We start from the raw sequence: 23,848 nt of genomic DNA on the forward strand, positions 1-23,848 counted from the left end.
GGAAGAGCGAGGCGACGGTCGGGCCGGCGGAGCCGGGTGTGGCTGAGGCGTCGGGGAGGAGCCGGGGCCCTGAGGAGGAGCCGCCACGTCCGGGAGAAGCCGGCGGCGGGCAGCCACCACAGTTAGCACGTGAGGCCGCGGGCGCCGAGGGGCCGGAGACCAGGTGGGCCGAGGGGGAGGGGCCGGACATCTTGGGCGGGAGCCCGCACAGTCGAGTTTGTCCCCTCCACGGGGCCGGCCATCTTGGGCGGGAGCCCTCAGGGTCGAGTTTGTCCCCTCCACGGGGATCGAGGGGCGTTTTGGGCAGAGGTGATCGCCTCTACAGGGATTGGCTGGTGGGGGGGGCGATTTGGACAGAATTTACCTCTTCTACAGGAATTAGGGGACCTTCATTCATTCAGTCGTATTTATTGAGCGCTTACTGTGTGCAGAGCACTGTACTAAGCGCTTGGGAAGTCCAAGTCATTCATTCATTCAATCGTATTTATTGAGCGCTTACTGTGTGCAGAGCACTGTACTAAGCGCTTGAGAAGTCCAAGTCGGCAACATCTAGAGATGGTCCCTACCCAACAGTGGGCTCACAATGTAGAAGGGGGAGATGGACAACAAAACAAAACATATTCACAAAATAAAATAAATAGAATAAATATGTACAAATAAAATACATAAATAGAATAATAAATACGTACAAACATCTATACATATATACAGGTGCTGTGGGGAGGGGAAGGAGGTAAGGCTGGGGGGAGGGGAAGAGGAAGGAGGGGGCTCAGTCTGGGACACTTTGGGTAGAGTTTACCTCCTTCACAGGGATTGGGGGGTGGGCAGTGTTTTGAGCAGAGTTTACCTCCACAGGGATTGGGGCTACTTGGGCAGAAGTAAGCTTCACCACAGGGATCGAGGAGCGCTTTGGGCAGCGTTATTCCCCTCCACGGGGGAAGGAGGTGCTGTGAGTAGAGTATCCCTCCTCCACAGGGGAAGGGAGAGCGGATGGGGCAGAGTTGATCTCCTCCAGAGGAGAGAGAAGGGGGACCCCCTCGTCACAGTTCGGCCACCATTACGCTACACTACACATTGGAGGAGGGACGCGGGCCCGCCGACGCCTCCGTGTGAAGCCCGGGCCAGGATGATCTCGAGGCCGCATTCTCGGCGGGCTCTGTGGGAGGCCCCGGGACTCGGGGCGCTGAGGTAAATTCACCGGGTCAACCGGGTGAGCCGGAGAACCGACAGGCCGCCGACGCCGAAGGAAAATCCAGGTTGGTTAATGTGGTGAAAACGTTTGGAAGGAAGAGTGGTAAGGAGAATGGTAGAAAAGCATCATGGTCTAGTGGAAAGAGGCCAGGCCTGGGAGTTGGAGCACCTGGTCTCTAATCCCCACTCTACCACTTGTCAATGTGTGGCTTTGGACAACTCGCCTCACTCCTCTGTGCCCGTGTTACCCCTAAAGCCAATGATGAAGAGTTTCTTTATGATAATAATAATAATGTTGGTATTTGTTAAGTGCTTACTTACTTAAGTGCTTGATGTGGAGGTGGACGGGCGTGGACGGGCAACCCCTCGAGATTTTTGAGGAATGGGGAAACAGGGACTGAAAGTTTTTATAGAAAAATGATCCGGGCAGCAAAGTATTGTATATTATAAACCGTTATTCACATTAACGTTGCTCTCCCCCTCAACTGTAAGTAACCCTGAGGGCAGGGAACATGTCTACCAACTCTGTTGTATTCTTATCTGTAACATGGAACCAGCCCACTATTTACCAGTTTATTCCCACGAGAAAATTTGTTCTACCTAAAATTGTTTGTACTTGACTCGTCTCAGGAACCAATTGTGTCATTCATCTGAAGACTGCCTATAGGAGCAGTAATAGTAATAGTATTTGTTAAGCACCCAGTGGAGGTCTCTGTGGATAGGGGAATCATCTGCCAAATTTGTCGCGTTGTACTCACAGTTAAACACTCAAAAAATGCCATTGATCTTGATGAGCGAAATCTGAACTGGAAAGGGGGAAGGCTGGAGATAGGGAGGTCAGTGAGGAGAGTGACATAATAGTTGAGATGGGACATAAGTGGTTGGATCAGCCTGGTGGTTTTCAATATAAATTCGTGAATGTAGCTGTATTACACATATGTAATGAAGTAAAAAATTCTTACTGATTTTGGTTAAAAACAAAGTACCTCATCGTGGAAGCAACCCTCTGTTTATAAGTTTATTCCTGTAAGAAAATTGATTTCATTAAAAATTGTTTCTGTTTAACACGTGACTTTTAGGAACCAATTGTGTCATAAGTTGGAGTAGTGGTAGTAGTAATAACTATTTATTAAGCACCACTAGGGGTCCATATTGGCAGGTGAAGTATCTACCAACTCCTTGGTGTTGTCTTCTCCAAAGTGCTGAGTACAGTGCTCTGTATACAGTAAACACTCAATAAATACCTTCCATTGATTGATTAAGGACATTAGAAAAACAAAACACAGCCTGGCCTAGTGGAAAGAGCACAGGCCTAGAAACCAGAGGATCTGGGTTCTAATCCTGACTCCGCCACTTGTTTGCTCTGTGACCATGGACAAGTCACTTAACTTCCCTGCCTCAGTTACCTCATCTGTAAAATGGTAACTAAATCATTCAATCATGTTTATTGAAAGCGTACTGTGTGCAGAGCACTATACCAAGCATTTGGCCGAGTTCAAGGTAAGAGAGATAAAAATAATAATAATAATAATGGCATTTATTAAGCGCTTACTATGTGCAAAGCACTGTTCTGTGCGCTGGGATGGTAGACATGTTCCCTGCCCATAATGAGCCAACAGTCTAGAGGGAGACAGACATTAATAGGAATAAATAAATAATTTGATACAACGAGAGGTGTTGGGAGTTAATTAGGGAAGGCTTGTTACAGGAGCTGGGATTTTAGGAGGGCTCTGAAGGTGAGGAGGGCTGAGGTCTGGTAGATTTGGTTGATTGCTTTTTTATTCTTTGATAAGCGATAAGAAGAGATGCCCATGGGTAAGAAGGGGAGAGGTTAGCCCATTCCTAGCCCCATAGCACTTATGTCCATGACCTATTATGCTCCCATTTTTCCCATCTGTAAATTATTTTACTGTCTCTTGCTCCAGACTGAAAGCTTGTGGGGAGGGAACATGTCTTCCAACTACTGTTTTGTATGCTGCCAAGTGCCTAGTACAGTGCTTGGTACATGGCTAGCCCTCAATGAATACCACTGACAGATTGAATCCCAGGAATTTCGGGGGGAGAGGGAATATTTGTAATATAAAAAGGGGGGCGTGAAGGTTTGGTTTTTCTTGAATCTATCAGGCAGTGGGTTGTAGCTCTATTTTTATGTTTATCATGAGTGACACATTATGTTTTCCTGTCCCTCCATGGATTAGGAAGCTACATGAAGACTGGGATTGTGTCATGTATGTCCTTTGTAACTTCCATAGGACTTATTACTGGGATCCGCAAAGAGCGAATGATGTGGGGTGGAGGACGGGGTGGGAACTGATTGTCCTAAACATTCATATAGGACCTAGAGTTCAGGGAGCATATCCCAACATATCTTCACAACAGGTCTATTAGGTAGTTGGAAAATTACCTGACTTCATGTTATTCCTTGGGGAATAGCACAGATAAAGTTTCCGATTAACTGGGGATCGAAAGTTTGTCCAGGAAATGAATGGCAGAACTGTGTAAAGAAGCTAGGTCTTCTGTTTCCTGGTAAAATATGCCCCATAAAAGGTACTGAAAAATCAAAGAGCCCGGTAAGGAGTGTTGTCTGCAAAATTTGCTTGCACCGTTCATGTACTTTATGTTATTGGCAATGTGCTGAAATTAACTGATGTAAATACTTTGAAAATACACTTTTCTTGTAGATAGAGAATAGGACTACAAAAGCAAATATGGAAGAAGAGAAGAGCAAGGAACTCACTTGTGGTAAAATCCCTTCAGTTATGCTCCTTGAACCAGTTTTCCTCTTTCTTGTCAATTTACTGTTGTGGGGGTTTTTTTAGTGCCCTTAGGTAGGTCTTCCTCCCTCCAACGTCTCACCCCTGCAGTCCAAGTATGAGAATAAGAATGATGATTAATCCTAAAGGTGGCATTTGCTAGACCGCCCGGCCATGCTTGCCTCACCTTCACCCCGACATTACCCCTATTATCAGTTCCATTCCCTCACTACCCCCCCAGCCCCAACTCCTTGGCCTCCTTCTCCTGTCCACTCACACAAAGAGCCATTCCCCTCTACCCTGGGCCTCACTCCAAATCTCACTCAAAAACCTCCTCGCTTATGAGCATAAATAGAAGAGAATGGTTAAAGCCATTTGAATGAAGTAGCTCCATAGAAAATGACTGTTTTCTGTGCTTTTCAGTTTAATTCTAATCCCCATTCTCCGGAGAGTGACGGAAGGATGGTGTGAAACTGCCGAATGAAATTGTTTCATTCCTGTAGTCTTAATTAATTAATAATGGCATTTATTAAGTGCTTACCATGTGCAAAGCACTGTTCTAAGCACTGGGGAGGTTACATGGTGATCAGGTTGTCCCACGGGGGGCTCACAGTCTTAATCCCCATTTTACAGATGAGGGAACTGAGGCCCAGAAAAGTGAAGTGACTTGCCCAAAGCCACACGGCTGACAATTGGCAGAGCCAGGATTTGAACCCGTGACCTCCAACTCTAAAGCCCATGCTCTTTCCACTGAGCCACGCTGTTTTAACCACATTCCCTTTCCTTCTTTCTGAACCGCAGCTGGCATACGGTTTTGCATTAAAGGAAACTCAGGCCCCAGCACGTTTAAACCTGTCGTCCTAGCTCAGTCTAAGGAGAAATAGGCCCAGAGAGGAGGTATAATCAACAGCCACCCTGCCCTTGCCACCACCAAATAGCTGTGTGGAGACTCCACCCCCCACCCACAAGGCTCTGGTCACAGGAACCAACATGACTAAGAAACCCTACTCCCCACTCTTACCTTCTTCCCTTCTCCCAGTTCCCCATTCAGGCTCCAACGTGGCAATCGATGGTTCCAGGACTGTTTCTTATAGAAAATTGCTTTGCATTGAAAGGGAAAAAGCCTAAGGAATGGGATATGTGGTAGCCTTAATTTGAGCCCAGCTCCTAGCACGTAATAAACACTCACTGAATGCAAACAACTCATTGACTGCCCATTTCTTCAGAATAATTCATAATTCTGCAATCTTGTTTGATCTTTCATTTTGCGTGCAAATCCTGCAGGCAGTGCAAGTATCAACTTTGAAGAGATCGGTGGTTTGAAGTTGGTACAACATCTTGCAAGGTCAAATGCACCCAGCTCATTAAAAGAAGTTGCTCTGTATACTGTAGTATCTCTAGCTAAATTTAATGGTAAGATAGATCATTTGATGACTTGTTGCACTCTATTGCACCCCTTGAACCATTTTAGGCTTATTTTCTCTCCTTTCCCCATTTTTGCATTCACATTTTATCCAGGTGCTGTATTAATCCCAAAACAAATAAAGCCATGGCAGTTATACTCAAGTGCCCATTATAATACTCTGTGATTTATCTGCAGTCAATACTCAGTAACAGCACAGTTTTCATGTGTAATTCACTTGAGCTGAAGCCGAAAATGTAATTTGTTAAATTGAACTGATCATTAAGCTTCTAAAGCATTCTAGTTGCTTGTCTGAATACTGTTACACGTAGCTCAAAATCCTGATTATTACAAATGATTTTCTCTGTAGAACTGTTAACCTCGTTATTATGGTGAAAACTAGAATTATTTGCTAATTCTCACTACTATAACCCTGTAAGTGTAGTGTCATTGAAGGGATGTAGAAAAACAGTACCAATGTCATTTGCCCCATTTTTTATGGTATTTCTTAAGAGCTTACTGTGTGTCGGGAACTCTACTAAGCCTGGCCTCGAAGTCAGAAGGACCTGGGTTCTAATCACGGCTCCTCCACTTATCTGCTGTATGACCTTGGACAAGTCACTTCACTTCTCTGGGCCTCAGTGACCTCTTCTGTAACATAGGGATTAAGACTGTGAGCCCCATGTGGGACAGGGATTGTGTCCAACCCAGTTAACGCATATCTATGCCAGCACTTAGTACAGTACCTGGCACATAGTAAGCGCTTAACAAAAACCATTTTATAAAAGAACAAAAAACTGGAGTTGATACAACGTAATCAGGTTAGACATAGTCCCTGTCCCAGGTGGGGCTCACAGTCTTAATTCATTTTGAAAAGTATGTGTGCTTCCTAATTATGACTTCTGTTCCTGTTTCAGTCTTCTGTCAGGAAAGTCTCTGTACTCCTGAATTGTTTGGTGAAATTACAAAGTTCATAGTTGATGAGGAGTCCAGTGTGAATTTGCAAACAGTATCTGTTTCCATTCTATTGGCCGTGATTTCAGCGAACAGTAAGTTTGAATTTTCTTTAGAGAATTATCCCTCTGGAACCTGAATACTTTGTTTTCTGTTTTATTTGGTCCATGTACTAGAGCAACTCTTCTCAACCCCTTTAATCCAATTGGTACTTCAGTCATCTGGAGGCTGTGTGTATATACCTCCAGTTAATGTAATGTTCTGGATTTAGTGTAGGGAAAACAGTTCAACCCAGGTGTGTTTAGTTGCTCAGTATTCTAGAGCTCTCCATGTTGAGCAGCAGTAGAGTGCTGACCTTCCTGCCTCAGGTCTCCCCCAACTGCAGGTACTCGGTTGCCTGGAACATTTTTCCTCAGAAATCTCCAATGGTCACTCTTCCCTCTCTGTGTCAAACAGAAAATCCTTACCACTGGCTTTTAGGCACTTAGTCAGCTTTCCCCCCTCCTACTTAGGTACCACGCTGATTCATTCATTCATTCATTGTCGTATGTATTGAGTACTTACCGTTTACAGAGCACTGTACTAAGCACTTGGGAGAGTGCAATACAACAATAAACAGACATTTCCCCTGCCCACAGCGAGTTTACAGTCTATCCAGCCTGTGTGCTTTGCCCCCCTATCTGTAATTTTTTAAATGTCTGTCTCCCCCAGTAGACTGTAAATTCTTCAAGAACAGGGATCATGTCTGCCAACTCTATTGTACTCTCCCAGGCACTTATTACAGTGCACTGAGCACCATAAGGGCTCAATAAATACAACTGATTGATTCATTGAAGTGCTTTGGAGTGTAAGGTTCCGGTGGTGTATTGTTTCGGTTATTTTCTTTGCCTCAGACAATTTGAAAGTGACTCGAAATTCCAAGTAGATGAAGAGCTAAGGGTCATTTTCTTAAAACGATCAGATACTAGTTTTACTCTTTCATCAAAATATGTACCTTTTGAATATGGACAATACACAAAATGAGCTTTTTCATGTATTGAAAAATGAGATCCTTACTTTTTCCATAAGCTCAAGCAGTTGTTAAGAATATGTAGAGTCACTGAGGGCTTAGTGAAATTCGTATTATGACATCTAACTGATTTTTGTTTTTTAGGGACTGGACAAATGCTTTTGAGAGAAACAGGCTGTATTCCTGTTCTGCAAAAGTTATTCAGGTAAACAAATAGAGAACTAGTCTCTGGTCAAGGTAATGAGTAACATACGTCTGCCAATTTAAAACATTTTGACCATCTCAATTGCTTGTTTCATAATAGAGAAACTCTCATAGAATCTGAAATTGACTCCTCGATCAGAAGCCGTCAGGAGAAATATTCCCTGTGGTATACGGTGTGCAATGCTCTGAGTGCAGCTGTCAGTAATCCTCCAAATGGTAATTATCTTGAATTTTCTATGGAATTTGTGGCTATTGAAATGAACATGACAAAACTGACTGCTTAATTTTTCCAGTAGTGTACCTGTGACAACTCAAACTTTTACCTGATTCAGTTTTGGTTTTTTTTCTTGTCAGAGGAAAATCAGAAGATTTGCAGTTCCATTTTGCCATATGCACAGAACTTGCTGGAAACACGATTGAAGCCTGACATAGTTCATCCCCTTAGCTCGTTTATTGGCCTTGTAATGGCAGAGAACCGTAAGTGTCAACTATTTCTTAATAGAGATGCATTTAGGAGAACCATTTTCGTGGAATAATAAGCATACTTGATTCAGTCCGATGCTTGAGTTTGTCTGGGGTAAACTTAACCCAAGTAGTGGTACCGGCTTGTAAGCACTTTATAAAGTACAGTGCAATGACACCGACTGGTTTCCGTCCCCTTCACTCCATAGAAACAGCCCTCTCTAAGGTAACCAATGACCCTCTTCTTGCCAAATATGACGACCTCTACTCCATCCTAATCCTCCTAGACCTCTAAGCTGCCTTTGACACTGTCAACTACCCGCTTCTCCTTGAAACTATCCAACCTTGGCTTCACTGAGGCTGTCCTCTCTTGGTTTTCCTCCTCTCTCTCTGACCACTCCTTCTCTGTCTCTTTTTCTGGCCCCTCCTCTGCCTCCCACCCTCTGACAGTAGGGATCCCTCAAGGTTCAGTTCTAAGTCCCCTTCTGTCCCCCTACACCCAAATAATAATGATAATATTAATAATGGCTCTTGTTAAGTGCTTACTGTGTGCCAAGCACTTTTCTAAGCACTGGGGTAGATCCAAAGTAGGCACTTAGAACACAGTCCCTGTCCCTACTAAAATACTTCTTTATATGCACATGGAAAAGAATCCCATTAATACAAAAGTATCCTTTTAATACAAAAATTCTGCCCTAGAAATGTCAGTGTAGTTGTATCCGTTGGGTACATGGTCGTGAGTGATACTCATGTAAAATTAGCTTAGTGAAATGAGTGCTTCAGAACAGCAATGATCCCTTTGCTTGATAAAAGTATTGACTCTTTTATAACTTTATTCCTGAAGCACCGATTCAGGAATTCTTCATATCTGTTGGAGGACTGGATGGTTTGGCTGAGGTTTTTACCAAGCTGGTTGGTGATTCAAGGGAGAATATTCCTAGTGCTAAGATGGCAGTAGCAGTGTCAAGTACCATGGGTGTCTGCATTGCCCATAACCGTGAGTGATTCAAACATTTGCATGTTTATCTAGTATTCCAGTAATTTCATTTTGTATGATCATTCTATAGTTCAGTATTTGGTTTTATAGAGACTTGATTTACACACAAATGCTGTGAAGGGCTTATGATGTTTTATCATTCATACTGCCGCTTTCCTTTTGGGAATCACAAACTCAGTATGCTCCACCTCCTGTCGCCACAACTGTCGCCACCCTAGGTTCCAGTGGGGATGCAAAATACCCTCGAGAAGACCTAGGAGCCTGTTGGGAAAGAGTCAAGCCCCTTGCCCAGTCACCTCACCGACCTCCCTCCCCCACCCCCCAAATCTGGCCCTGGAAGCCAGCCACCGACGAATGGAGTCTCCATCTGGTGGCTTCATTTCCTGTTGGTCCCTCCCCACCCATTTAGAAGCCCTGGGAACTTTTTCCTTACAATCCCAACTCTGGGGCAGGGAGTGGTCACCCCCTTATCTGCCCTGGGTTCGTACATCTGTGTCCTGTTCCACCGAGCTAGTCCTATTCCCTGTTTAACTCCTCCCACCTTTCCCATCGCTGTCAAAGGCATTAGCTGTCCTTTCTGTCCCCACTCGCTCGCAACATTGAAATCATGTTAGCTTCTTTTTCATTCTTTGCCCAAATTGAAATCATCACCAGGATCTACCCACTGATTCTATCTTGGTATAGTAGCACAGACCATCTCCTTCCTCTCCATTGCTCCAGTCACCACTCCAACTGCACGGTGTCCCTGTTTTCATTCACTCATTCAGTTGTATTTATTGAGCACTTACTGTGTGCAGCACTGTACTGAGCGCTTGGGAGAGTACACTACAACAATAAAAGGACACATTCCCTGCCCACAAAGAGCCCTTGACACCTTTCTTGTTGATCAGTCAGTGGTGTTTGAGTGGGGATGGTCTTTCAGGGGAAAATCATTGTGACAACTAGCCACAAAAAAGGGGCAAAGAATGAATTCACAAACAGTTGAGAAGAAAGAAGGGCAGGGAATGTGTGTGTTATATTGTTATATTGTACTTAGTGCTTAGTACAGTGCTCTGCAAACAGTAAGTGCTCAAAAAATTCAGTTGACTAATTAAGGCTGTTGGTAGCAGGAGGATGGAAGAATGAATAGATAAGGGTAAATTACTATAAGTTAAGAATGTGTCTATGTACTGAGGCAAATAAACAGGAGGGCTAAGGGTAGCTGTTGGATGGACACAACCTGGGAAGCTTGCTTAATCAGGAAAGGTAGAAAAGGCCTCCTGAAGAAGGGGGGATTTTAGGAAAAACTTTGAAGATAGGGAGAGCTGTTATATGACAGATTGGAAGGGGGAAGGAGTTCCAGGCAGGCGAGATGATATGAGCCAGGAGAGCCAAAAATGAGGCTCAGGGAAACAGTCAGTTTGGAAGGAATGAAGAGTGCAAGCTGGGGTCTAGTGTGACAAGAGAGTGGATGAATGAGAGAGAGAGTGCATATCACATACCTTGAAAGCATTCCCTTCCGGGACAAGAGGGCCTGGTGGTGTCGTTGAGCATGATAAGACAGGTAGGTGGAAAAGCCCCTTGTAATAGCACCATTGTATGCCGGCTGGAAGTATCTCTTCGTCCGAAGCTCGATAAGAATCAGCATGTCGTAGCAACAGCACAGCTAAATCCTGGGCGTGTGGAATAACCCCCGAGACAGGGAGCTGTGTGGCAGCGCCCATGTGCCTGATAGGAATTGATTCCTTGCTGAAGATCGCTGTCATTGAATGGTTCTGGATTTGGAAGAGTTTGAAGATTAATGCAGGGGACAGTGGTCTGAATGCTTGAGGAGTGGCAGAGGAGGACCTGAAAGATGTCTATTTGGATTTTGTGTTTCACCCTGATGTTCAAAAGTGTTTGTGTCAATTATACTTATGTTGAAAAATATTTTGTACTGCTAGCTCCTGGTAGTAGAATTCTAGTGAAGCATCAAGTTGTGCCCAAACTTTTGACTTTGCTGTTGCTGGAGAGTCTGGATTCTGGAGAAAAAACGAATGTTCTGGTTACCCTTGGGTGTTGCATAGAGTTATGTGGTAAGTATGAACATTAATGAGTGGGCTTGTACAATCCCGTTTCCATTTTTTATTTTTATATAGTGTATGGGTGCATGTATTTGTATACACTTCCTTCATGCCTGAAAATTACAGCACTGCCAAAGAAGTTCACCTGTAGCGGTAATGGAAATCGTGTTTAGTGTTATCCTGATATAGATGTCACAAGTTCCTCTTCAGGAAGGAAATTATGAATGGTTCTTATGATTAGGGCCATGTTCCTTTCACAACATCAAGATTTAGAACTTCCTAGAAAAATGAAGAACAGAAAAATATTTATAAATTAAAAGGCGAAAAATTGTAGTCTCAATTTTGAGGGAGTCTGTTGTGTGATTGCTACAACAGCTGTATGTCAATACTGAGCAGAGTGAAAAACTCAAAATAATCATGCAGATTATTTGAATCGATGATTTGGCCTTGACAAGTTTATCGCTTTCTTCCTAATGAGCATTCTAATCCTGTTCAGTCAGTCAATCACCATGGTTTTATGAAGCACTTTATGAAGTGCTGGACTAAGCACATCGGACAGAGCGGTAGAATCTGTAGCCATGATCGCTGCCCAGAAGGAGTTTGTAACCTACAGTTTGTCATCTAGCCAGGGGTGACAGACACTGAAGTACATTTCAGGGAGGTGAAGCAATACCTGACAAAGAGATGTTCTTAACTGCTGCAGGTGTGGTGGGGGTGAGTCCTCAAGTGCTTAGGGGACTGGGAAGTGCTCAGGTGGCTTTAGGCAGAGAAGTAAATTGGGTGAGGAGTTGACAGGTGCTTCAAGGTAGGCCTCCTGGGAAAGGTGTGATTTCAAAAGGGCCTTGAAGATTGGACTGTCAGATGTATTAGTAGTAGCAGCATTCATCAAGCACACACCTGGGGCGGTGCACCTTTACCAGGTAGGCTCTCGGGCCCCACAGAATAGCCAAGTGACCCTGTGGTGACCAGGGCCTTGCACTAACGGGGGGCAGAGACAGAAAATTATTTTCAACTACAGTGGTCAGAATACATCAGCGGAGTTGACACATACAAATAATGAGTGCTAAGTGTATGTGTCGGGGTGGGGGTTGCGTGTTGGGGAAGAGAAGAAATGTAAATGAACTCCCAAGTGCTAGGGTTGGCCGAAGGGATGATGCGGTGAACTGGGTAAAGCCCATTGGAGGTGGCATTTTAGGAAGGATTTGATCATGGGGAGAGCTGTGGTCTGTCAAATGTGGGGAAGGAGGGAGTTTCAAGCCAGATGGACAAGTTGAACGAGGAGACGGAGGAGGGAGAATAGAGAGTGAAGTACAGGTAGTACTTCCTTTCTAGACTGTGAGCCCACTGTTGGGTAGGGACCGTCTCTATATGTTGCCAACTTGTACTTCCCCAGCGCTTAGTACAGAGCTCTGCGCATAGTAAGCGCTCAATAAATACGATTGAACAAATGAATGAATGAAAGGTAGTAGGCTGGCCGAGGAAGAATGAGGAGAGCGAGGTGGAGGACAGCCTGGAGAGAGAGCAGGTAGGTCAGGCGGGGCCATATGGTGGAGAGTCTGGAAGCTAGCTGTGTGGGCCTTTGTGCCTGATGGGGAGAGATGCAGGGAGCCAGGGGAGGGTTTGGAGGACAGGAGAGATGTGGGCCGAGTGATCGATCCACCAGTCAGTCCATCAGTGGTATTTATTGAGCGGTTATTTTGTGCAGAACTAAGCTGAGGAGGTGTGAGGGGGTTCCCTGCTGGGAGCAGGGCTTGAGCCAGAGGGCTGCGGCAGAAAAGGCAAGAACGAGGCGTGGGGATCCCAGTTAGCTCGGGAGGAACGAAGCACGCAAGCTGGAGTGGAGTGGGAGGAAAGAGTGGTTAAGTAGGCTAGAGGGAGCTGATTGAATGCCTTCAAGACAATGGCAACTAGTTTCTGCTCTGGACAAACTGATCCCACCACCATCTAATAATAATGATGGCATTTGTTCAGCGCTTACTCTGTGCAAAGCACTGTTCTAAGAGCTGGATCTAGTCAGCGCTAGTCAGCATAAATATACACTGGCTGATCGTAGGGTCCCATATATCTCTAGGTATATCTGTATCTCTAGGTATATGAACAGGACAGGGTTGATACATGAGCACACAGGCCCACGTCCTCCCGCTGGCCTGGAATGCCCTCCCTTCGCACATCCGCCAAGCTAGCTCTCTTCCTCCCTTAAAAGCCCTACTGAGAGCTCACCTCTTCCAGGAGGCCTTCCCAGACTGAGCCCCCTTTTTTCTCTCCTCTTCCCCCATCCCCCCCCACCCTACCTCCTTCCCCTCCCCACAGCACCTGTATATATGTTTGTACAGATTTATTACTCTATTTATTTTACTTGTACATATTTACTATTCTATTTATTTTGTTAATAATGTGCAGCTAGCTTTATTTTTATTTATTCTGATGACCTGATGCCTGTCCACATGTTTTGTTTTGTTGTCTGTCTCCCCCTTCTAGACTGTGAGCCCGTTGTTGGGTAGGGACCGTTTCTGTATGTAGCCAGCTTGTACTTCCCAAGTGCTTAGTACAGTGCTCTGCACACAGTAAGCACTCAATAAATACGATGAATGAATGACTGAATGAAAGTAGACATTTTTCCAGTTGCTGTAGCTGGGGGAGGACTGAAATCGCATCTCCGGGAGGCCTTCCCTGACTGATTTCTCCTCTCCCCTGGTTGAAGTCACTTCACTTCTCTGTGCCTCAGTTACTTCACCTGTAAAATGGGGATTGAGACTGTGAGCCCCATGTGGGACAGGGACTGTGTCCAACTCGATTTGTTTGTATCCTCCTCATCGCATAGTACAGTACTTGGCACATAGTAAGCACTCAACAAATACCCCTATTTTATCATTATCATTATTATTTTAAACCCTCGCCTCAGCACTTCTGCAGCAACTAGTCACTTATCTATTCACAACCACCTGATGCACTTTTCTCCATCCCCTCTTAAGCACTCGCTCACTCGAAAATCCATTTTCCTTCTTCCTCCTGTTTGTTTTCCCCACTGGTTGTGTCTACCACCTCTATTGTATTCTCCCAAGCACTTCCTAGAGTGCTCTGCACATGGTAGGCTCTGCTAGTGGTGATGGAAGAGGCCAAGGACAAGGGAAATGCACAGATATCATTGCAAGAGGCAGGAAGAGAAGCAAAATTCCCAAATTAGCCACAAACAAGAAATTCAGCTCTAGAAGAGTCTGGAAGAATTCACTATGTAGTCGTTTTCAAATTAGGGAAAAGAATATTCTTAGAGTTAGTAGCTGGCTTTGCAGATAATCATTTAAAAAGCCTTCATGCCTTGGGAGGAAAGAGTGCTTCCTAAATGGAAAATCTATTTAATTGAGCCATTTCTGTGTCCCTTCCCCCCTCCACCTCCTCAAGTCTTTTCTGGCATCTCTTTTGGAATAGAATCAGTGATTAGGAGAAGCATTTAAGGAGAATTTTTCTGAAAGACAAACAGCAAAGCCTGGTGGAAAGAGCACACGACAGGGAGCCGGGGGACTTGGGTTCTCATGCTGACAATGCCACTTGCCTGCTTTGTGATCTCGGGCAAGTCATTTCACTATGCTGTGACTTATTTTTCTCATCTTTAAAATGGAGATTCAATACCAGTTCTCCCCCGCCTTTAGACTGTGAGCCTGATCATCTCGTGTCAAACCGAGTGCTTTGTATAGTGCTTGGTACATAGTAAGTACTCAACAAATACCACTACTAATATTACCGTCATTATTGATAATACTGTTATCATCAATTGTTTGAACTGGGTGGAAACGTCCTTCTAGAAAACTGTTAGCAGTGGTAGACTTAGAGGAGATTTTAACCATATCTTCATTATATCCTACAGAGCAAAATCTGAATAGCCTGCTCTGGAGTGATGACCTTAAATTTGTCATCAACTTATTAGCTGATTCTCATTACGAGGCTTTAAGCAACGTCATTTTTATTGTGCTGCGCAACTGTACAATTTTGGGTAAGTTCATCATTATTGTTGGAAAAATGATCCTGCATAATCTGTTTCAAGCTGCTGTGCTTATTTGTACATTGACGACTAAGAATTGTGGTGCACTTCGAGGCTGTATATTTTTGATAGAAAGCAAATTTGCTCCATAGGCAGATAAAGGAAATACCAGCTGATTGCTCATGTAACCAGGCCCAGATACCCTCTGGACTTGTCCTCGTAGAGTCAGAAGGAGTTTTCTCCCTGGATAGCAGACCATTGGACACTGCAGCATTTTTCTCCTATCCTACTCTGATTTCCACTTCCTGGTCTGAATCATCACTCAACTCATTGATAACCTCACGATTTGCCTCCTCGTTCATTCATTCATTCGTATTTATTGAGCGCTTACTGTGTGCAGAGCACTGTACTAGCTGTTCTAGCTGTTCTAGTTGAAGGGCAGGGCTGAGGGAGTGGTAGTGGGCAAGCCTAGAGGAAGGGACAGTTGATTTGTGGGCAGGGTAGTGGAAGATGAAGGGGACTAATCTAAAGATGGAAAAAGCGACAAAGGTAAAGAGTTCCGGCTTCATGCGAAAGGTGATGGGCAGCCATTGGAAGGTTTTGAGGAGTGGAGATAGGTGTGCTGAGACGTGTTATATTGTCCTCTCCCAAGCGCTTAGTACAGTGCTCCACACACAGTAAGCGCTCAATAATTACGATTGACTGGCTGACTGATGGATAGCAGCATGTCGAGTCTACTGAAGGGGGATGATGCTGAAGGCAGGAAAACCAAGGAGGAAATTATATGAAGAGAACTTGAACCACTTTGGTGACTGGTTGAGGAGGAAGGGGCACGTCCAGGCAGCGTTTTGGAGGAAGAGTGGCGCGTTTAGCAGTGTTAAGGGTCTCTTCCCTCTTCCCCACTTTGGGGAAAACAAGAGTTATTTCCCATAATCACTGGCTTATTTCAAAGAACAGGCATTAGGCATCTAGAGTTGGAATTCCAGTTAGGTTAAAAAATGAGAGGAAAACGTTCTCATTTGTGTCGCGTTAGGATTTTCAGTTGAAGGTAACACGTGAGCTAAACCATTTGATACCAAATCATTGACAGGTTAGTGACTTGCATCCCAAACCTTATTCTGCAAATAATGTACTGAATAAGGATCACACTCCAATAAATCATTTGTACTTATGGAGTACTTAATGTGTGCAGAGCACTGTACAAGTGCTTCCTTGTTACTTTCCCTGTTCCCTGTAAGGATACTGTGTCTTTTACTCACATTGTTATTTCCAAATGAAAATTGAGGATCTGGGACAAAGAATAAGATATAGGCTTAGTGTATTATGTGATGTTTTGTGAATTGAAATTTGGTGACATCAGAGAAGTAGTTGGGCAAATTTTGTGAAATTTATTTCAAGACAATAAAGCATTAACTTTACAGCATATATAATAATGTCCCAATTCTTTTTTCCTCCTTTTGCATAGCTGAGAATCTACTCGAAAAGCTTCTGGCATTCATTCCGCAAGATGCTTCTGAAAAAGAAAAACAAAGAAAAGCCCTTGAATGCTTGAAGAAGATGAAAAGCACCCTGCTTGAACTATTTAAAAAAGAAGAAGATGAGGTTTGCCTGTTCCTTTCAAAGATTATAAATCTCCTTCCAAAGATTTTAGAGAAGGCCTGAGAGTTTCACTGTGGGCAGGGAACGTGTCTACCAATGCTGTTATGTTGAGAAGCAGCATGGCTCAGTGGAAAGAGCACGGGCTTGGTAGTCAGAGGTCATGGGTTCTAAACCTGCCGCTGCCACTTGTCAGCTGTGTGACTTTTGGCAAGTCACTTAACTTCTCTGTGCTTCAGTTTCCTCATCTGTAAAATGGTGATTAAGACCGCGAGCCCCACGTGGGACAACCTGATCACTTGGTATCCCCCCAGCACTTAGAACAGTGCTTTGCACATAGTAAGTGAGAGGCCTTCCCAGACTGAGCCCCCTTTTTCCTCTCCTCCTCCCCATCCCCCCTGCCCTACCTCCTTCCCTTCCACACAGCACCTGTATATATGTTTGTACAGGTTTATTACGGTATTTATTTTACTTGTACATATTTACTATTCTATTTATTTTGTTAATGATGTGTGTCTAGCTTTACTTCTGTTTATTCTGATGACACCTGTCCACATGTTTTGTTTTGTTGTCTGTCTCCCCCTTCTAGACTGTGAGCCCATTGTTGGATAGGGACTGTCTCTATATGTTGCCAAGTTGCACTTCCCAAGTGCTTAGTACAGTGCTCTGCACACAGTAAGCTCTCAATAAATATGACTGAATGAATGAATGAAGTGCTTAACAAATACCATCATTATTATTATTATTATTGTTATTATTATTATTATTATTATTGTACTCTCCCAAGCATTTAATATGGTGCTGTGCACACTGTAAGCGCTCAATCAGTAATTGACTGATTGATCATTCTTCACATGTGAGTCATAATTTTGGGAAGGAAAGAAAATTGAATTGCCATTTCTCCAGACTTTTCATTCTGTTATTTTCTTCATGCGGTAAAGGGAGACTTTCAGGGAAGGAAATTGGGGCCATTCGTAGGGAAGGGCCAGTTGGGCAAATGGCTCCAAGTTCTTTCTTCCCCCTGGGGCCCCACCCCTCCTGGGGAATGGAGTTCTGGGCAGCTGCTGTTGTGCTGGAGAGAGGGACAAAGGATGAAGCCACGCACCCGAGTCCCTGGTGCCCCTTCTCTCCCCTGCAGCTCCTCACACGGGTAGCACTCTGGGGTCCCCCTGGCTGGGGAGGGTGGAACCCCCCAGGGTAATGGGCCCAAAATCCATCAGAAGAGGCTGGGGAGAGCGGGAAAGAAGGACAGCACACATGGGAAGCCACGGGCCCCGCCCCTCCTGGGGTGCCCCTGAGAGGAATGAGGGCCAAGATGGAACAATAAAGCTGGTATTGGTTGGCTCTTTAAGAGACCCTCTGCCACGGTTGCACATGATGAAGTGTAGGGGAAAAATACTCCAGTGCTAAGGATTTTGTCCTAGGATGGAGTGTAATGATTAGGGCCCCATTAACTTGGAGTCAGCAGCTACTAGGAGAAACTTCAATCATGAATTTGCACCCAGTAAGTACTCACTAAATGTGCTTGATTCATTCATTCAATCGTATTTATTGAGCACTTACTGTGTGCAGAGCACTGTACTAAGCGCTTAATAGATTGATTTGCTTGTAGTTCGAAGGACATCTATCTAGTCATTCTTCATGTTGGGAAATGACCCTCGTCCCCCTCTCCATCCCCCCCATCTTACCTCCTTCCCTTCCCCACAGCACCTGTATATATGTATATATGTTTGTACATATTTATTACTCTATTTATTTATTTTACTTGTACATATCTATTCTATTTATTTTATTTTGTTAGTATGTTTGGTTTTGTTCTCTGTCTCTCCCTTTTAGACTGTGAGCCCACTGTTGGGTAGGGACTGTCTCTATGTGTTGCCAACTTGTACTTCCCAAGCGCTTAGTACAGTGCTCTGCACACAGTAAGTGCTCAATAAATACAATTGATTGATTGAATGACCCTGCCTGCGATGAGATTTTATTCAGTTGTGTGCAAGTATAGATTGTAAACTCCCTCTGGGCAGGGACTGCATCTACCGACACCCAAGGACGTCACCTCCCAAACTCTGTGTATATGAAGGATGTCCTTCTCTGGGCCTCAGCCATTGGCACGTCCTGGCCCTGCTTTTGATTTGGCCTCTTACTATTTTGAGCTTTTCAATAGTATTTGTTGTGAGCCCACCGGTTGGTCAGTCAGTTGTATTTATTGTGCCGACTGCATGCAGAGCAGCGTGCTAAGCACTTGGGAGAGTACCATAGAATTAGCAGACCCAATCCCTGCCTTTAAAACTTGTATTTCCTCTAGTTAACACCACTCATTTTCCACATTGTGTCAGGGCAATGCTACATGGATCCACAGGCACACCCACCTCTTTGGAATTGTTTCTGTGGTGTCTTGTATTGCAGGAACAAGGCCCTAAAACAGAAGGCGTTGTTGGATATTCCTTGCTGAAAGGCAATGACCAAGAAATGGACCTTCCAAAGCAGGATCCTGAGTTAGGTGCTCAGATTTACCACCCACCTGCAAATAATGAGTTCAAGAATCCATTAGAGAGTCCTGGAGGGGATCCCGCAAGTACTCTTTCCAGCAAGCAGGAACCAGTCTGCAGGTAAATTGCAACCAAAGGCAGCACAACTGTTTCATTTACTTCAGTGTTATCTTGCCGTGTGAAGATAAGTCAGATTAATTCTATGATAAAACTTGTATTGTGTGATAGAGGGGATAGGGAACCTAGGGATAGGTCCCCTACCTGTCCCCTTCCTCCTCAATCTGACCTGATGGAGCTTGTGAGATTAATATGTCCTTTGTAGCATCACAGAAATGGGGGAAGAAACCTTGAGTGGTTCCCACCTGGGCCCACCCCCTCACAAGCCTCCCATGTCTCTCCACATCAGACAAAAACTCACCATTGGCTTCGAGGCTGTTCACCTTCTGGCAAGGCACTGTGTGTCCTGCTTCTGTTGTACGTTCCCAGGCACTTAGAACAATCATTTGCTCAGCGAAGGCTATTGATTGATTGATTGATGGATCATTCGATTGGGGTGGATTATGACCGCCGCCACCCCCACCCCCACCCCATCCCATCAGTTGTTTTGTGTCTGGCCAGGCTTTCCCCTTTTGATTGCTTTTTTTTCTTCCTCAAGTGTACTGCCTCACACTGTCAATCAATTGCATTTATAGCTTGGGAGAGTACATTGTTACCGAGTTTGTCCTTTTTGACTTTTCTTTTAATAGAATCATTTGTCTGGGATCATTTGGCCTTCCAAAATGTTAGCCACCCTACCCAGTTATATATTGACTGTAAATATGATGAGCATATTTTCAATTCCTTCATCCCGATCATTAATCAAGATACTGACCAAAACCAGCATTATGTTATTACAGCCTACTATCCCCTTTCTTTTAGCGAACCTATGGTGGAACATCCTGCTCCAGCAGTTGAAAAGTCGAGCACTGCAGCCACCAAAAGAAGGTACAATAGCAAATATTTTCTCTCCTATTTGTTGAGCACAGCTGGAAATTTTAGGGGAGAAAATGGGTCCACTCTTCACCATCTCAAGTGGGAGTCTCAGCTCTTACCTCCCACTGCATGTGGCTCCGTCTCCTGGAATTTTTCCACTTCTGAACTAAAGCTTTCAGCAATGGAGTGACTAGATGGGTAGTTGTGAGTGAATAATTAGGAACAGTTTTTCATGGTGAAAAGTCTGAAGACAGTGCCAAGAAAATTCTACTCATGAAACCTGGGTGAATTGTGGTGGGGAAATTGTTTTTGTCCTGATCCAAGTAATAATAGTGGGAGTGGTGGCAGCAGTTGTGAGCGCCCACGTTGTGGAGTGCACCATACTTGGTGCGTGCCCTTGGGAAGTTCAGGATAACCAAGTGACACATTCTCTGGGCACAAGGAACTAATGCTGAAATGGGGGATCAAGACTGCTAGACTGAAAACTCCTTGTGGGCAGGGAATGAGTCTACCAATTCTGTTGTATTGTACTCTCTCAAGCCCCTAGTACAGTGCTGTGTACACAGTAAGTGATTGCTAGTGGCTGTACATAAATTCATAGCTGCTAGAGTTGGCCAAAGGGATGGTATTACTCAAGGTGCTGGGAAATGAATTGGGGAAACCTGGCCTGAGGAGGTAAGATTTCAAGAGGGATTCGAATGTGGGGAGAGCTGTGGTCTGTGGGGAAGGAGGGAGTTCCAAGTTGGGGGAACGGGGTGAGTGAGGGATTGGAGGAGGAAGAGTCGAGAACAAGGTGCAGTCGGAAGGTTGGCTTTGGGAGAAGGAGGAGAGCAACTTGGGGGTTAGCCAGTAGAGAGAGCAGTTAGGTCAGGCAGGGCCAGTCCTGGGAAGAATGCACAGGTGGGAATGAGACACCGTCCCTGCTCTGTGCTCCCTTACACAGCTCTCTCAAGTGTGCAGTAAGCTGTTGAAAGGGAAGGAGTGGGGGCAGCCATGCTGGTTGCAGAATTGCTAGAGGTCCCTATATATCACCCCCCTTGGTGGATGATGCTCCCTAGCATTGTCCGCACAGTGCTCCGTGGGGAAGGTATCATCCCTCCTCGCACTTGCTCTGCGGAGGCAAGTCTCTCAGCCATTACGACCATCCAGGTGAAGGGTGGGGACAGGTGGTAGAACGGACAGACAGACGGCCCACGGAGGTACTGCAAATATGCAGACTGAGAAAGCCTTTCATATTACGTGTTTTTGTAATGATTACAGAGTGACCCGAGCACCCCTAAGGAAGGTGCAGAAGAAAAAGTAGCCACCATCTTGATTACAGTAAAGAAACCGGGAAACCATTGGAATTCAACTTCATGGTTTTACCCAGGAATGAAGACTGAAGTGGCTCTGGATCACAAACACTATGAGTTAGATAAATTGAGTGATATATAATTCCTGAAATAGTTTTTGTGTAGAGATTTTTAAAAAATATAACTTTTCTCTGTTTTAGGCAATTCTGTTTTAAGCAAGTTTTATCTTGTCAATCCAGGGATGTTTCAGTGCATGATATTCAAATGCGGTGTGGGGTGGGCAGTGGCGATGATATTGTTTCTGAAAGGGTCTTATGGTAGCAGGAGTTCTGGAGACCTTTGTTTAGCTTGCTAAAGAAGCATGCCAAAAAGGAAGAAACACAGGAGTATTCACTGCTTTTAACTGTTTTTGAATATTCCTTTTGTTTTTTCCAAGACAAACGATTAACAGGGGCATAGTTCAGTAAATGTTTAAATGGGATTTTTGATGTTTTCTTTGAACTTGATTATTAAGAAGTGTTCTTAGTGAATAAAATAATTTGTGGGATGTTAAGATGTCATTATGCCTAAGTCATTGAGAACCAAACTTACCACCAAGGAAGAAGTTATATAGCCCATTGTTCAAACACATTTGCATCACTTCTGGCCTGATGGGCAGAAGAGAATGTAAGGCACTTTTGATCAATGTGTACTTTTTAAGTAAGTTAGATGAAATGTTGTTATTAAATTAAAAGGTTTTTTTCCCCAGAAAATGGTATTTGAGTCGTCCTTTTGAGTATTTTTTTTTTGTTCTAGAGATTCTGGGTTGCAGAAATTGTACGTGTCCCCCTTGGCCCCCACACGATTATACATCACTGGTTCTCTTACATTTTTAAGTTCTTATTTCTTTTATTCTGCTGTCTCCCATGCTTTCAGATGTCCCGACTTGATCCTTGAACTACATACATATGGCATCACTTCTTTTACGTCACTTGACAAAGAAAGCTTTTAATACTCATAGGCTCAGGGCTCTTACAGCTAGAATTGAGAGCTCCACCTAATCCAAAAATACCACCGACTCCATATACATGATTCATTTAAGTATGGCCCCGTCAGAAAGACGGTGTGGGAAATCCAGTTGTTTCTCTGAAGAACTTGCTCAGGCATTCCCGTGTGTTATGCCTCCCTGAGGAATGTAAAGGGGCACATCTTCGGCCCTTCGGTTGGTTACAAATGAGATGTAACCTGACAGTGAGCTTCTGGCTAAAAAGAGTGAAATGGCAGCCAACACCTCCCTCTAATGGAACATGTGTTAAATCTCATATCATTGCAGTGGAATGAGAACTCCATAGAGTTGGTAGACACCTTCCCTGCCCACATCGAACTTACAATCTAGAGGGGGTTATACTCTGCACTTGGATTTGTACCCTTTATTCACCCCTCCTTCAGCCTCACAGCACTTAAGTACATATCCGTAATTCATTCATTTATATTAATGTCTGTCTCCCCCTCTAGACCACAAGTTCATTGTGGAAGGAAACGTGTCCATAGTAATAATAATAACTGTGGCATTTGTTAAGCGTTTACTGTGTGCCAGGCACTGTACCAAGCGCCGGGGTGGATGCGAGCAAATTGGGTTGGACAAAGTCCCTGTCCCACATGGGGCCCATGGTCTCAAGCCTCATTTTACAGATGAGGTAACTGAGGCCCAGAGAAGTGAAGTGACTTGCCCAAAGTCACCCAGCAGACAAGTGATAGAGCAGGATTAGAACCCATGACCTCCTGACTCCCAGTCCTGAGCTCTAGTCACTGTGCCAGGCTTCTTCTCAGTGTCCACTACCTCTTGTTATATTGTACTCCCCAGCTCTTAGTACAGTGCTCTGCACACTTTAAGTGCTCAATAAATATCATTGATTGATCGATTACAGACAGTAACATAAAGAAATAAATTACAGATGGATATATAAGTGCTTATTGAAGGCACAGCTCCTCCAAGAGGCTTTCCCTGGCTAAGCCTTACTTTTCTCTTCTCCCACTCCCTTCTACATTGCCTTGACTTGCTCCCTTTATTCATCCCCCCCTCCTAGCCCCACAGCACTTATGTATTCATTCATTGATTCAATCGTATTTATTGAGCACTTACTGTGTACAGAGCAGTGTACTAAGTGCTTGGGAAGTACAAGTTGGCAACATATAGAGACGGTCCCTACCCAACAGCGGGCTCACAGTCTAGAAATGTGCAGATGTACATATCTGTAATTTTATTTATCTCTTTATATTGCTGTCTGTCTCCCCCTCCAGACTCTAAGCTCGTGGGCAGGAAATATGTCTGTTATTGTTGTATTGTACTCTCCTAAGCACTTAGCACAGTGCTCTGCACACTGTTAAGTTCTCAGTAAATATGATTGACTGCTGTGGGGTTGAGGGAGGGGTGAATAAAGGGAGCAAATCCAAGAGGAAGGGTGATGCAGAAGAGAGTGGGAGAAGAGGAAATGAGGGCTTCGTCAGGGAAGGCTTCTTGGAGGAGATG

General features: G+C 44.4%; 1 protein-coding gene across 2 annotated transcripts; it reads left to right on the forward strand.

Annotated features, from left to right (window-relative positions):
- The first annotated feature begins 30 nt into the window (after window positions 1–30).
- Window positions 31–22,048, forward strand: LOC119919659 (telomere repeats-binding bouquet formation protein 1-like). 2 transcript variants are annotated; one of them, XM_038740247.1, is made up of 14 exons: window positions 31–163; window positions 3,873–3,933; window positions 5,229–5,357; window positions 6,264–6,395; window positions 7,454–7,514; window positions 7,614–7,729; window positions 7,868–7,990; window positions 8,820–8,972; window positions 10,895–11,026; window positions 14,877–15,002; window positions 16,456–16,592; window positions 18,993–19,195; window positions 19,994–20,059; window positions 21,308–22,048. In XM_038740247.1, the coding sequence occupies exons 2-14, from the start codon at window positions 3,900–3,902 to the stop codon at window positions 21,348–21,350; spliced, it is 1,455 nt and encodes a 484-aa protein (XP_038596175.1). In that variant the 5' UTR covers window positions 31–163; window positions 3,873–3,899; the 3' UTR covers window positions 21,351–22,048. The 2 variants fall into 2 exon arrangements, with proteins under 2 accessions (XP_038596175.1, XP_038596176.1); XM_038740248.1 differs by lacking the exon at window positions 31–163 and adding an exon at window positions 1,170–1,256.
- Window positions 22,049–23,848: the final 1,800 nt, after the last annotated feature.

The sequence above is a fragment of the Tachyglossus aculeatus genome, chromosome X1, assembly GCF_015852505.1.
Source record: "Tachyglossus aculeatus isolate mTacAcu1 chromosome X1, mTacAcu1.pri, whole genome shotgun sequence".
Lineage (NCBI taxonomy): Eukaryota > Metazoa > Chordata > Mammalia > Monotremata > Tachyglossidae > Tachyglossus > Tachyglossus aculeatus.

Coding starts and splice junctions, on each gene's coding strand:
- LOC119919659 (XM_038740247.1), top strand. CDS start 3,900: ATGGAAGAAGAGAAGAGCAAGGAACTCACTTGTG. Junction 7,730..7,867: donor TGTCAGTAATCCTCCAAATG/GTAATTATCTTG, acceptor TTTTCTTGTCAG/AGGAAAATCAGAAGATTTGC. Junction 15,003..16,455: donor GCGCAACTGTACAATTTTGG/GTAAGTTCATCA, acceptor CCTTTTGCATAG/CTGAGAATCTACTCGAAAAG.